Raw genomic sequence first — 14329 nt, 5'->3', positions numbered from 1 at the left:
TCACCTTAGCTGACCCAACCACCGCCCATTCCCTGTAAACTGCTCGTGAAGGAAGATATGACTATTCCCCGCAGCGCCTCAGCGCTTCTGCCTGTGTGCTGCAGCAGCTTCTTCAATGCAGTCGCGCTGTTTTCTTCATCTGGCCTGTTCCTTACACGAAAAGCTGTTGTGCTACCTTTCGCTGCTGTTGCTGTTACACAAGGCACAGCAATATCTTTGTTTTGAACCCACTTCCATACCCCGAGCTTTTGCTTCAAGGAGAATGCCCGGGCAGTGCGGAAGCCATTGATGACCAGCAAGTCATTGACGTATCAAACGACGCGGCCTCTGCCAACCACCCTACCCTGAGTGCTTTATCTAGGTCTACAGCATTGTCCACAGATTTGTTTGATCCTTCCATCGCCAATGATCTTACACCAGTTCAGCGTTCGCAGCCTATGCGTCTTAAACAAATTTCGTTCTTCTTTCGATGTTACACAAACTTCTTTGGGCCGCACGTCCACTGTTACACATGCCATTCACACCGGCTCCCACCCGCCATTGCGACAACGCCCATATAGTAAAACATTATTAAACCGTACCCGCTTAAACAGTAGTTTCGTTTTAAAATAGTAAAGTCAAATCCCTGACTCAGTGGCCATTGAACGTAATGTGTTTTGTATCTGCATAAACCATACCAGGTAATTGCGTACGTATCGGTTAACATGTAGTGTTTCCACTTTTCGTCGCGCAAGCACGGTCGTGCGTCGTCTCCATCAGGCGGCCCGGCAGAACAACAAGCCTCGGAGATCTGAATAACGGCCTCCAAGCACCCTGTGCGCTTGCGCATGAAACCACATCAACATCAACATCATTTCAGCGCCGTCCCGGAGAGCGTTGTGGTGCCGTGTAAGTGAGGACCCGCATCATGCTGAAGCTCGGATAAATTAGACGTACTGTATTTACTCGCATAATGATCGCACCCCTGAATTTTGTCGTCAAAATTCAATTTTTTTTATTTCCCGTGTAATGATCGCACCCCGAACTTTGCCGCAGTGATATGTCGTGTGCCAAGTCTAGCTAATATTGATCGCACTTACCATCTGTCAAACGCTACGCGAACGACTCTTCAAGACAAACCAAGCAGTCTGCACGCACCAAACATTCTTGAGTAGATGCCTCATTTCATTACTTTCATCACTTTCCGCACTTTCATGACTAAAAAAAAGCTGCAACCAAACTTGCCTTTATTATGTGTAGGCTTTTTAATGGTTGTGGTCAACAACAACAAAAAGGCGCCTTCTTCTCATCTGCACTCGTGGGCACGCAACAAATCGTGAGCGGCAACGATAGTAGCCACGTTTACACTGATACGTTAAATGTGTACCCTATTCATACGCCGGCACTTGTAACACAGCTAAGATATTCACCCATCCTTAGCGGAAACATGCCATATTAGGATAGTAGTGAAGACAGATGCCGCAGTTTCCGCAGCATGCCGACCATGTGTTTCTATGTCACTGGCAGCTAAACGCGCCCATCTGTTTCTGTCCCCTCACTGTGGACATGGCTATGTTATTGCCGCAAACTTGCCGATATTAATGATATTATTCATTACTGATACGGAGGAAACTGTTTCAATGCACGTAATATACTCGCGAGAAAGAAAAAAATCTCGTTCGGCGCGTTCGGCTTGCCCTGCCGGCCGCCATTTTTGTTTTGGTGTCTCGCAGCAAATGCGGGACGAAAAAAAAATTTTTTTTTCTTTTCGCGGGAAATTTAACCCGCGTAATGATCGCACCTCTGATTTTGTGTCAATTTTAAAAGTGCGATCATTATGCGAGTAAATACGGTAGTTCGTGCTGTCGAACGTGACACGAAGTCGGTGCTGGCACGCAACATGGGTCTACTGTTGACTACGGTGTGTGGCATTTGGGATGTGAAGAAGTTACTCGGCAGCGCTGCTACGACCGCAAAGAGATGCCGGCTGCGAGGTTCGACTTTTCGCCATCGTTGCCTGTGTTTTGCCAAAGTGTCACCTAGCGACAGTGATAAGGATGACATGGAAAGCGACAGCACGGGCCATTCAGGCCCGATAGTGTCTGAAGCTGCACGAATGCAATTGTCGCGATGAGAACAGCACCCCGCAATGAAAAGGTGCCCCACGACTTCCGCAATGCTACCGCGCCTGCGCACGGAGAATATGCAACGCCAACAAGGAATCTGCAATGCGAGTGTTTGCCGAGAAGAGGGGGCTGGTTGAAAAGATGGCTCGCCAGCTGTGTCAGTCTCGGTGCTGTCCTTGCACAACACAAACCCGCATTCAGTGAATATGTCGTTGCATATGCAAGTCTAACACTGACAAAAGTCAAAACCAGCAACACTATGATGGAGAAAGTATATTTAGACTTTATTTGGGCCATTACTAAGCTTCGTCTTTCTTTGTGTGGGTGCCCGTTCACTGTCGTCACAGACCATCATGCACTCTGTTGGCTCTCATCATTGAAAGATCCCTCAGGCTGCCTTGCTCACTGATCACTTCAGCTACAAGGCTTTGACATCCACATTGTGTGGACACCAGTATTCTGATGCCGACGCCCTGCCACACACTCCCTTGCCCGACTGCATTTCCTGTTCCTCAGCGTCTCGGCCTACCGTTTCATCCATTGACATTGGAACCATTGCTTCCGAGCAAGCGCAAGAACCACTGGATTGCCTCCCTTATAGAGTTTCTCTCCGATTCGTCAACACAACTGACAACTCGCACGCTGCATCGTTAAGCTCACCATTTCGCCATTCACAGTGACCTGCTTCACCGACGTAATTATTTCTCAGATGACCGCCAGTGGTTATTGGTAACACCGCAAAGCCTGCATTCCAAAATCTACCCATCCTTCCATACTGATCCGCAGTGTGGGCACTCGGGAGTTTGCAGAACTTACCAACATTTTCAACAGCAATACTACTGGCGAGGGATGTGCAGCTATGTTCGAAACTTTGTTCGCTCTTGCCTCGGTTTCCAACGCCACAAATCTTCTGCCCCCTAGTCGCCAAGTGCTCTACAGCCTCTACCTTGCCCTGCGTGGCCATTTGGATGTTTCGGCATTGGTTTGCACGGGCCACTTCCTCTAACAACTTCTCGTAACCGGAGGGCCATCGTCGCAGTTGATAATTTCGCGCGATGTGCCGATACCGCCGCCCTACCGGCAGCTACAGTGTGCAACGTTGCATTGTTCCTTCTCCGCAGTTCCTTCTCCGTCACAGTCCACCCCAGGAACTGCGCAGTGATCCCAGGTGCACCTTTGTGTCAGAAGTCATTGAGGCCATTCTCGGAACAGTGCTGCGTTGTTCATCGAACAACTACCACCTATCACCGTCAAACCAGCGGGCTCACTGAACACTTCAAGCGTACGCTTGGCGACATGCTTGCAATGTATGTCGCCTCTGAACTCAAATTGGGGCCTCATTCTACCCTTTGTCACCTACGCATACAACTCCGCGATGCAGAGCATCGCTGGTTTTTCGCCATTTTTCTTATTGCATGACCGCCATCTGTCGTACACTATCAACACAATTCTCCCATACTGGCCTGACACATCTGAGTTTGCACCCATTTCTGCCGCAGCGAGACCTGTTGAGGAGTGCTGCGAACTTGCACGGGCCTTAAACTTCATCTGACCAGGAACACCAGGAGAACAGCCATCCCGACAACACCAACACCACTTTCCTTCCTGGTGTGCTTGTGTGGCTGTCAGTTCCTGCCAATGCAGCTGGTCTCTTAGAAACTACTCCCCAAGTATGAAGGCCCTTACCACATCATCGAGCGCACATCTCCAGTGAATTATGTCATCGCACCAATCATGCCGTCTTTGGACTTGCACTGTCGTGGACAAGATGTTGCCCATGTGCAGCGCCTGAAGACATACTACAGCCCACTCATCATGGTGACTCTTAGGTCGCCAGGACGGGTCCTTTTCGCACCCCAAGGTAATTCTAGTGAAGATGACGAACGTTGGCCAACCATCATCACCAGCGCTACGCACGGGCTTCGCCGCTTGTGCTGGTACTCTTGCTGCTGCTTGACTGCCGCATTAGCCACTCTCAGTCTGGAGCCAATAAACCTCTTCACAGTAGCTACAGCTAGGCACCATAAGCGTATGTGCTGTAACACCATCATTTGCGTGATTAGGCAGAAATGCTGTATGGCTCGCTTCACAAATTCGTTGCTCTTCGTCATCGAGACATTGCCTTTCCTGCAAAGCTGAGGCGCTTGGTGGGCTCAGCTTGCCTCACAATAATCAGAGCACAGGTCTGATTTGTGGGAGATATGGGTTTCTCCTCCGTACTCTTGGGACAAAGGAACGACAACACAGTAGTGCAAACAATCACAAGGGCATTTATTGCACCTTTCATAGATCAATGCCAGCTAGCCGAGTTGCTATACACAACACGTGCCGATGGGCGCGCGACAAATCTAGAAGTCCGACTCACCGCGACCGATAGCGAGCGAATATGTTCGCCCCATGCTGGATCCCAAAGCCTGGTCGTTCGTGTGTACGGTCACGCCAACGGTGGCACGTTCGAAGGCGGCCACGCGAGGCGGTCTCGCAGAAGCATGGGTCGCAGCGCGCGCGGAATGTCCACGCTGTTCGCCGACCCGCCGGGAAAGAGGAAGCGCCTTGTCTTCCGGCGTCCAAGTAACCTCGCCTGTCGGCGGCGTTAGCAGCTAATTAGCAGCGCAACACTCGCGCCATCTCTCGCACTGCGCCCCAACCACATCGACCGCCGCGGGAGTCACGCAGGCCACGCGGCGAAGCGGGATTGCAGGAGATGAGCTATGCGGGAAAACTAGATCTCAGGGGAGGCGTGAGAGTCACGCATCCCCACAGATTAGAAGAAGGAATATAACAGTGTGTGAAAATGGGATGAAAGGGAAAAAACAAATGGATTTGACCTTTTTCTTTTCTTTTGTTTTTTGAGTTCATGCGCTGTTATTTCATTTTGATCAAACTAACTAGGCCCTGTTTGTACCTTGCTATAGCTGATCCGAAATATAACACAAGCATCTTTCTCAGTCTGGTAATTTTGGAAAAGAACCCACAGTATGTTTGGGTAAATATAGCATCGTGTCGAAATGAACCATTGCATAAAACTTCCAGAAAGACAACCTGAAAGTAGAATCTTTTATGTATAAAGGAGGGACATTGAGGTGGTGAAGAGAGGGCACTTCTTCCTTAAAACTGGAAGAGCCGTTCCCTTAGGAAGCTCACATTATGGCAGTATCTGGTCAAGACCAGCTAGCTATTGATATTAAAAATTTTGTTGCATTTGGAAATAAGCAACTTTGACTTGCATGGACTTTTGCTGCATGAAAAAGTTTGTTCCCTCGTTATGCCATGTGACAACCCACGGGAAAAAAAGGAACTCAGGTTGTGAAAATATGATAATGGTGATATCTTAGGACAGAGTTAGCAGCTCCACATTTCAGTGTGAAATTGAAAAACCGAAGCATGTCCTTTGTTTTCCTTGCAGCTAAGCTCATTTTTTTGTTTACACGCACAAATTATGGGAGGGTTTTGATGAATAATCTATCATTCAAGTTTATTTAGTGTTTAGGTTTAGTGTACCTCAACCAGCTCAGGTGAGAGCTGGATTTCTGTATATTGACTTTGCAAACTGTTATGTTATGTCAAATGCTGCTTCTGTTTGTAGATCATGCTGCAATAATCATCCTATTGAATATCAGGTCTTCAATTTCTAGCAGTGTGCTGGCCTCTGTCTAAAAAAAAAAAAAAAGAAGCCTAACCGAAGGAGACCAATGGAAAGAAAGCCTGGCATTTTAAACCGCTGATTCCTCGAGATTGTGGAGATGGCTTTGCACAAGGTTCACCCTACAAGCGACGGTCAGGAAAGGGGTCGACGCTCCTCCACTCCGCAACGCACAAAGGCGCTACGGCAGGGTTCATCGACTCTCCGACACATTGCAGAGAAAGCCCCAGAGTCACATCACCAACAAACGCGGGTTTATTCGCCCAAGATACAGCACAGTGGTACAGTCACGGAGCTTACAGGCAAAGGCTCACCGCAAGACCGATCGAGTATGCGCGCCCGCTGCGCTAGGGCTAACCGGTAAGCGGTCCACCAAGCGCAAGAATGAGGAGTCGCAGGAGTAAGATACCATGTAGCGAACTCATTGCGGGCCTGTGAGCATCTGCCGCGGCGATGAAGTGCTCAGCGAAACAGAGCTCGGTTGGAGAGGGCGCCCAGGGGCTGCCACTCAAGAGGCCAATCAGGGCGCGTCCCAGTGACACTTGCTCGCGCGGTGATTCGAGTCGTTGCAGCGGCGGTTCCTGGAGAATGAGATGCAGGAAGGCACCTCAATCCCCACAATATGCATGGTTGTAAGGTATCTGATAGCCCTTATTACCCAGTCATATACTGTGGGAGATAAGGGTTTCTCCTCCGTACTCTTGGGACAAAGGAACGACAACACAGTAGTGCAAACAGTCACAAGGGCATTTATTGTACCTTTCATAGATCAATGCCTGCTAGCCGAGTTGCTATCCCCAAAACATGCCGATGGGCGCGCGACAAATCTAGAAGTCCGACTTACCGCGACCGCATTGCGAGCGAATATGTTCGCCCCATGCTGGATCCCAACGCCTGGTCGTTCGCGTGTTCGGTCACGCCAACGGTCGTGCGTTCGAAGGCGGCCACGCGAGGCGGTCTCGCAGAAGCATGGTCGCAGCGCGCGCGGAATGTCCACGCTGTTCGCCGGCCCGCCGGGAAAGAGGCAGCGCGACGGTCGCGCCATCTCTCGCACCGCGCTTGTACCACTCCGAGCGCCGCGGGCGCCAGGCCACGCGAGCCGTGCGGGAAAACAGCATATCAGGGGATGCGTGAGAGTCGCGCATCCCCACAATACCTAGTATAACCCAATCACATACCATAATCAGATACATGCCTAGTTCTGCATATTAGACAGCTTTAGCTGAGCGTTGCATATGGTCTACTCTTCTACATTTCATGCTCCTAGGCCCTGCAGAGTGCTTTATTGATTTTGCACTTTTCATAAGTTCCCAGAGATGCGAAAGATGCACTTTGCTGCAAAATGACAATGAAGCCAATGAAGCTGTCACACTCAGCTAAATTGGTTCTGCAGTGGAGCAAGGGCTGCATTCTGGCTTCTGCTGCCGACGAACTGGGTGCACATGCGCATTAGCATTTCTGCTGAGTTACTGCTTGAAAACACTGGCGTTAGCAAAGTCAACTGTAACCACTCAGCTAAATCTCTATTATTTCATGCTAAGTGCAAATGTAACCTCATCAGGCAGGCAATGGCTCATTGGTTGACATTGGTTAGCATTTGGAAGCTTCATTTCACTTTGTTTCTTTTTTCTTCAGAGAAGACCCCATCTTCTGGTTTGGGCAAAGTTGAAAGGATTTCCCTATTGGCCTGCAAAGGTATGTACTCTGTTTTATGATCGTGCAATTGCTGCATGGCATATTACTATATTTAAATGAATGTATGCGGGCCTCCAGAAGCCTTTGTAACTTATTGTTCGTAATTAAATGTTCATAGTGGTGAGCTGGTCTGTCCATATCCCGGCACCTCTAAGCATTTTCTCTCTTCTGGCTTTTGTCCCTGAACATGGCCACAGCAGATGGCAAGCATTCGCTGCAGAGTTTGGGGCAGGGCATTTTAAGCACATCACAGGGTCCTCTATGTGTTGTAGCTATTTGGTCTGTCCTTTCCATAGAAGATAGATTGAGGGTATGGGAAATTCTTGTTGCTTAGCATTGTTTTAATGTTGGATGCCACAAACACTTAAACCATAAGGTGGTTATCTTCAAGCAAACTTTTTTTTCTTTAATTTTTATAGCTATGGTTGTAGAGTTGTGCCAGATTTGCATAGCTTTTGGTGTGAGCCAGCATCTATTCTTGGCAAGAGAACTCCGAAAGTTAAGCCCCTCATCTTGATCTCATCATAGCTGTATATTCAATCGGGTGCCAGTCGTTTTGTTAACCTTGGCTTCACTTGCTAAACATCCTCAGAAATAAATTGCATATTTATTTCAGGCAATGCGTCTTCAAGATGGCAACATTGATGCCAGGTTTTTTGGTGCTCATGATAGGTGAGTGTTCACCCTTAGGACATATGCTATAATTGTGTGCGTGGCATGACTGATGCATGACTGTTCTTGGGACCCATTTGCTGCAGTACTGTACGATCCCAAGAGGTAGCCCACCTAATACCTAGAGCTAATCTGGTGAAAAGAAGGAGTGGGCTAACTTTCAATGTAAAGTTGAAAAAATAAAACATCATAGCCAAGATGATGCAATATTGCATAATTGCATTATCTTCTTGGTTCTATTCACAGACCTTAATTTTCTTTTTGACCCTTTATTTCTTTTATCTATGTCAAATTTTGTAAAGCTTTCCTTTTTTACGAGCTTATACGTTGACATTGTCTTATTTCGCATTGACTTTTGGTGGCATGCCTTTCTAGTTTCTTTTTCCAGGAGGCAGAATGGGCCAATGTCTGAGATAGTGCAGTCTGGGGTGTAATGTAGTTAATTTTAGACTGTTCTGGCGCCATTTATACCCGTGCTGTTAATTTTACTTGCCCTTCGACTAATTCTAGCGTGTCTCGTTTTGATACCTTTTGCCACTCATAATGCAATCACCCCTTTTCTTAAAAGGTTATATACATAGCCAGATCCCAAATATGCCAAACCAGTATAAAGTCAGCAAAAAACACCTTCAGAAGGATAGTTTGCTGGGTGAGTTCGTATTCCATTCGTAAGGCAAGCAGTGTGAGAAAAGGACTTATTTAGAAGTCAAGCGCTCTGGTTGTCTTCCTTGCTTTCATATTACATTCAACATATGATTTTTTTTTTTCCTCCCTAGGGACCATGAAAACATCCAAAAAATCAGGCAGCTTGAAAAAAATGGATGCATGATTTTTACTGCCCCCAAGGGCCCAAATCACCACAGGCTTGTCCAAAATAGCTCTGAAGGCCTGCCAGTACAGTTAAGCGTATCCGTGCTTGTGCTGTGACAGGAGACGGCAAGTGCATGCCTGTGTAATTAGTAGGAGTGTGTGAATATTCGGAACTTTGGAATGATGAATCGAGTAGTGTCCTATTTGATTCGGTTTTCGAATTGAATAGTCACTATTTGTATGCATATTGTATATATTTGTATATTTCTAGATGCGAATAGTTTTCGAATATTTCAGAACGTCAACCGCACCCAAATAAACAAAATAGTGGAGCAAAAGTATGGTAAATTTTCATCCCCTATGTGCAGAGTATAGGCATAAAACATGAGAACTTGCGTAGTAGAGCAGGCTACGTTGCATAGATAGTTATACTTTGCAAACTATACAGTGACCATTCACGCTTACTGACGAGTCCTGTGCATCTGAAGAAACCACTTGCTTGCTCCTAATGCTCCATTTGTGCTTTTAATAAGCAACGCTTCATAACATACTGTGTAATGATATAAACTTGAACTTCAAGAATACTAGGATGTAAACATTGTTTTATATTAATTGGGATAATGGTGGTTCATTATTCAAAAACTACTTGATTCGATTCTGGCATTATTCAATTCGGTCTCAAAAATCGCTATTCACACGACTCTAATAATTAAGGAATACAGGCTTCGTGTATGCTTCGCCACGCAGTATTACTGTATTTAGGCGACGCTGACTTTCGGGAAACCACATTATGCAATGCACCATGCCCTCCGAGCTGCTTCGAAGCCATTGGCGATGATTGCAAAGGCGGAATCGGCGCCATTGGTAACAGCGGCGAGTTCTTTAAATGAAAAACATGGTGCCGAACAGCAAGAAACTTGGTATCGAAAGTCAGAGTAGCTAGGCCTAGCGTTACCATGGTGGTGGCTGCGGCTGCTAGCGGATGTGCGTGTGAGAGCGCCGATTCTAGGCAGTGTCGCTGGCTTCGATTAATGCTGTTTCAGACCTGTGGCCATGGCAAAAAAAATCCTGAAAATCGTACGGTGTAGGGTTTATGCATGCAAAATTTCAGACATTCATATAGGTCGACTCTGCAGAATACAGGGCGCTGCCGCGAAGGCGTCTGAACTATAGGGCTTGTCAGAAAAATCAGGCATCCGGAAAATCGGCCATTGATTATAAATATATTTTTCGCACTGCTTGCCTCAAGAAAAAAGACCTTGTCTTGAAAATGAATGTTTAAACACTCTAGTATACTCTGCGCCCATTTGATTCGAAGTCCATTCCAGAATCTCAGGCTCTCATTCCATTCCCATTCCACGCTGCAGGTTAGAAAATGTGGAATGGTTCCACAACCTTTCCCACTCAGGTGTTGTCACTCCTCAGTTCTGATTGACATTGGGATTTCGTAACAGTCACTGCTTCTGTAAGATTGTTTTATGCTTAACTTGGCTGTAATTACAGCCCATACTGCTTTTAGCCATGCAAGACCACAGCAGTGTTGCTTTGGTTCCACTTTTTATTAAGTGAAGTGTTTAACACAATGCTGCCACGTGTTATTTGAGCAGTCTATAAACATGGCTGCTAATGCTGGTGCTCTTGAACCAGCTAAAGCATGGCACAGATGCGTTCACTGAGAAAACCCAACTGCCCATTTTGCATTGTGACATTGCAGCAAAGCATAAAGATGTGGCCATGTCCTTAGTTGCGTGTTAGCAAACTTATGGATTCAAATAGACCTGCTGCATCTTCTCACCACACTTGCTGCCAAAAAACCATTGCAGCAGATGAACATGCAGTGGACTGCAGTTTACTTTAAATTATTTGACACATGTTATTCTGCCCTGCTTTTTAATTCACTCGTGTTCAAAAGTCTCTAGAGGTACCCTTGCTTTCTTAACATTTGTTTTGATTCAGGCATTGAGCGATTCTAACATTTCAGATCAATATTGCAAAGGAGTGGGCTGTACTGAACTAGTTGGTGTGGGTGTATGTTGAAAACTTAGCACGACTAGTCAAGAAAGAGGACACAATATGTTGCTTTCTTCACCTTTGTCTGCTAGCCACTGCAAACTTTCAACAAGATCAATTTTGCATGTCACAGCAAAGCCTGTTGATGTTGAGACTGTACTTGCCTCCACCTGAGCACTTCTCACAGAAGACACTTCACTGCATGCAGGGCGTGGGTCCCCATGGCCCAGTGCTTTCTGCTCTCTAAGGAGTCCCCGACGGACATCAAGAATCGCAAGAAGGGCCTCCACAATGCTGTTGAGGAGCTGGAAATCTACATCCAGAAGTACCGCAAGAAGTTTGGCGAGTATCGCTACAGCGCGCTCCGGACTACACTGACGGCTGAAGATTTTCAGTGCTCCCAGGCATCGCCCCCACCAGTGAAACACCAGCAACAAGATCAACAGAAGGAGGCACGTACAGTGCATCCATTTTATGCAATGTCCTTGGTCCTTGGTTTATGCATGTGGCTTAAAGGTGGTGGTGTGTTGTATCGGTAGCTCTAGAAGATTGAGCTATTATGGATACCTTTAACAATAACGAGGAATTGCCATATGTTTTTTCTGAGCAAGGATATGATGTGTGTTTGTGTGTGTGAGAGAGAGAAAAGGGGAGTGGCACACTTTTGAGCATGTGCTAGTTTGTGACAATCTTTATGGCTGTATAAAAAATATGTTTTCACTTGCTAAACTTGAACTTGAAATGCGATTTGATGGCTTTGTAAAGTTTGCTAGACCTTTTTGGTGGTCTCAGTGAACTCACTCAAAGCCTTGGTTCAGTATTTTGTTGATTGTGACGCAGTGACAGCGTTATAGACATTTCTGTTGTTTTCCGTCATTCTAGAAGGAGAGTGAAACATCAAGCAAGTCTCCGAAAACAGAGGACAGTGAGCTTAGTTCAGGTGAGGACATTTTGATGACTCCTGTCTTTTCACATTGTTAGAACTATATGTGCTGTAGCACACTCTTCTAGTAGCTTGTGTGTTTCATCGTCTTAACCCTTTCGCTGTTGGACCTTTCTGGCCGTGACGCACCCCCAGTGTCGGCTTGGTTTCAGGGAACGAGCATAACAGGGAATGAACATAGCAATTTCTTTTTGATTATGATTGGTATACAAATAACATAGTCAATGCAATATGCACATTTCAGTGTTCTGCAGCTGTTGTTAGTAAACATCATCATCATCATCAGCCTGACTATAAAATCCGTTCAATATCCGAATCTGACGATGCGGAACCCTCTTCCTCACATGCGACTCTGTCCGAGTCCGAATCCGAGCTCGGCTCGTATTCTGAATCGGAATTCAGCCACCGCTCCAATGAGCAGACGAAGGTCCCGCGCGCCGAGCCATCCGAAAGTAACCGCGCGCAGGGAGGATGCGCTTTCAGTCGCCCGCACAACGGAGAGAGATGGGACGTTGCATGATCAAGAAGACAGAGGGAGATGAAAAAAGGCTAAAACAAAGTTCGAAGGGCTTTACGTTTACTGCTGCAAGTCGGAAGTGAGGGTGCGGCGAGAGAGCGAAAGCAGCAATCGAGTCACCCTTTTTGGAGAGGCAACGGCACGTGCGCCTGAACTTGACGCGCTGTAGCAGACACAACAACAGAAGAAAAATAAAAACCTTCAAACCAGCGGAGATTGCAGAACAACTCTTGAACCCATAACCACACGCGCGCGACGCATGATCCAGCGAACGCGGAGCCACCACGCCACTCAGCAAAGAGAAAGTGGGGAGTGGCAGTCGCACCGTACTCTTCAATACATGGACTAACACAGGTCGGGGCGAATATACGAACTTGTAGAAAGAGTCAACAGATGGCGTGGCCAATCCAGGAGCACCAGCTTTGCGCTCAGGCGCGAAATTTTGAACGCACGATAGAGAACGTACCGGTACGTTAGTGACACTGTGGGGGGGAAGCGCGATGACGTACCGGTACGTCCATGACAGCGAAAGGGTTAATTGTTGCTTCAGCCAGCCGTTGGAAGCAATGTGTTGTTCTACTGTATTACAGTCATAGCTTTTATGGGCAGCTTTTTCACCTGCATTTGTTGTGTTACCATAATGTCCTGGACACCCCTGGATGTAAACCTTTCTGTTGTGTCCAAGGAAGCCTGTCTTGTAACTTTTAGACAATTCGAACTCGAAGGGGCCCGAAAGCTTGTTTGAAGTAAAGGAAGCTCATTGAGTGCAGGACTTGCGTGCAGTGCTGCGTTTTGCAGCGCGAGCACTGAGCTAACACAAGTGACTAGTTCCAGAAGAAATAAACGAGAAGAGTATTAGCGCTAATAGGCAGAGTGTTGAGAAGTAAAGCTAAAATATGTAAAAATGCAACAACAAAAAATGAATAAACAATGATTGCAAAGATTGTGTTAACACACTGCCTCCTATATTTTATGAAAAACCAGAAATACACTGTTGCTTGATAGATTTAGTTACAGAAGGCCCAGGTGCTCGAGCATTTAACGAAATCGTGAATTTTATTAGTGTCGGAGAAGTGGATGCTGGCTTATTTTGAGGTACTTTCACCTCTTTCAGCTCCATCACTGGATCCGCTCGAGAAGAACGTGCAGAGCGACACAACGAGCTCCTTGAAAGACAAGTCCATGGCCGGTTCCACAAGGGACTCGCAGAGTGACACGCCAAACTCGTCAAAATACAAGTCGGTAACCAGTTCGGCGAGTTCCACTCCCACGAGAGCGGATCCAAGAAAAGAAACTGAGCTCATCACGCCACTGCCTTCTCCCAGAAAGGAGACATCGCTGGTGAAAGAAGAAAAGGGGGCACTAGTGCCGCTTCCTGATGGTGCACCGCAGGGGATCTTTGAGGTCAGTTCCGAACTGCCGGGAGAACTGCAGATGAAAGTCTCCAAAGAGGACATGGAAGACCTTCCAAAGATGATGAACCGCAAATTCGAAAGCCTGGTCAGCGCATTGAAGAAGATTGAACGCTCCATCAGCAGTGACAGGAGCAATTCTACTCCAGTGAGTGCTGCTCATCATTGTCCTCGTAGCGGGGTTCAGTAATAGGCCGGCGGGTTAAGGAACCAGAATTCTGCTCCCTCATACAGCAGACTAACTATGGTTTAAACTCAGATAAGTTAAAATTCGGGCAACTAGGGCCTCGCACCAGCTCTGGGCATTGCAAACAGTCAAGTGTGGTGGGTAGTAGATCATACGGTGACGATGGTGTCTGCGAAGTAGTCAAATAAAAGCACACGCACCATTGTTCTTGGAGCCACTCTTCCTACCAGCAGAGATGGCATCGTAGCTGCCTCCTCCAAGCTACATATGCCAGCTGCAGTGGGCAAATAGCCTGCAGAAATGTGAACTCGCAGATCCTCATGATATGCAAAAGG

General features: G+C 46.9%; 1 protein-coding gene across 6 annotated transcripts in view; it reads left to right on the top strand.

The window, feature by feature from the left end:
• The window catches only part of Zmynd8 (Zinc finger MYND-type containing 8), a 58581-nt gene that overhangs the window by 12195 nt on the left and 32057 nt on the right, over positions 1-14329 (top strand). For all 6 annotated transcript variants that reach the window (XM_055066526.2, XM_055066528.2, XM_055066530.2 and 3 more), the window contains exons 8-12: positions 7384-7443; positions 8060-8115; positions 11144-11387; positions 11818-11875; positions 13510-13955. In XM_055066526.2, the coding sequence (XP_054922501.2) occupies positions 7384-7443; positions 8060-8115; positions 11144-11387; positions 11818-11875; positions 13510-13955 (864 nt within the window). The remainder of the gene's footprint in view (positions 1-7383; positions 7444-8059; positions 8116-11143; positions 11388-11817; positions 11876-13509; positions 13956-14329) is intronic.

Source organism: Dermacentor andersoni, chromosome 6 (genome assembly GCF_023375885.2).
Source record: "Dermacentor andersoni chromosome 6, qqDerAnde1_hic_scaffold, whole genome shotgun sequence".
In the NCBI taxonomy this organism is placed as follows: Eukaryota; Metazoa; Arthropoda; class Arachnida; order Ixodida; family Ixodidae; genus Dermacentor; species Dermacentor andersoni.
The sequence above is the reverse complement of the archived record's forward strand: the minus strand, read 5'-3'. Positions and strand labels throughout refer to the sequence as shown.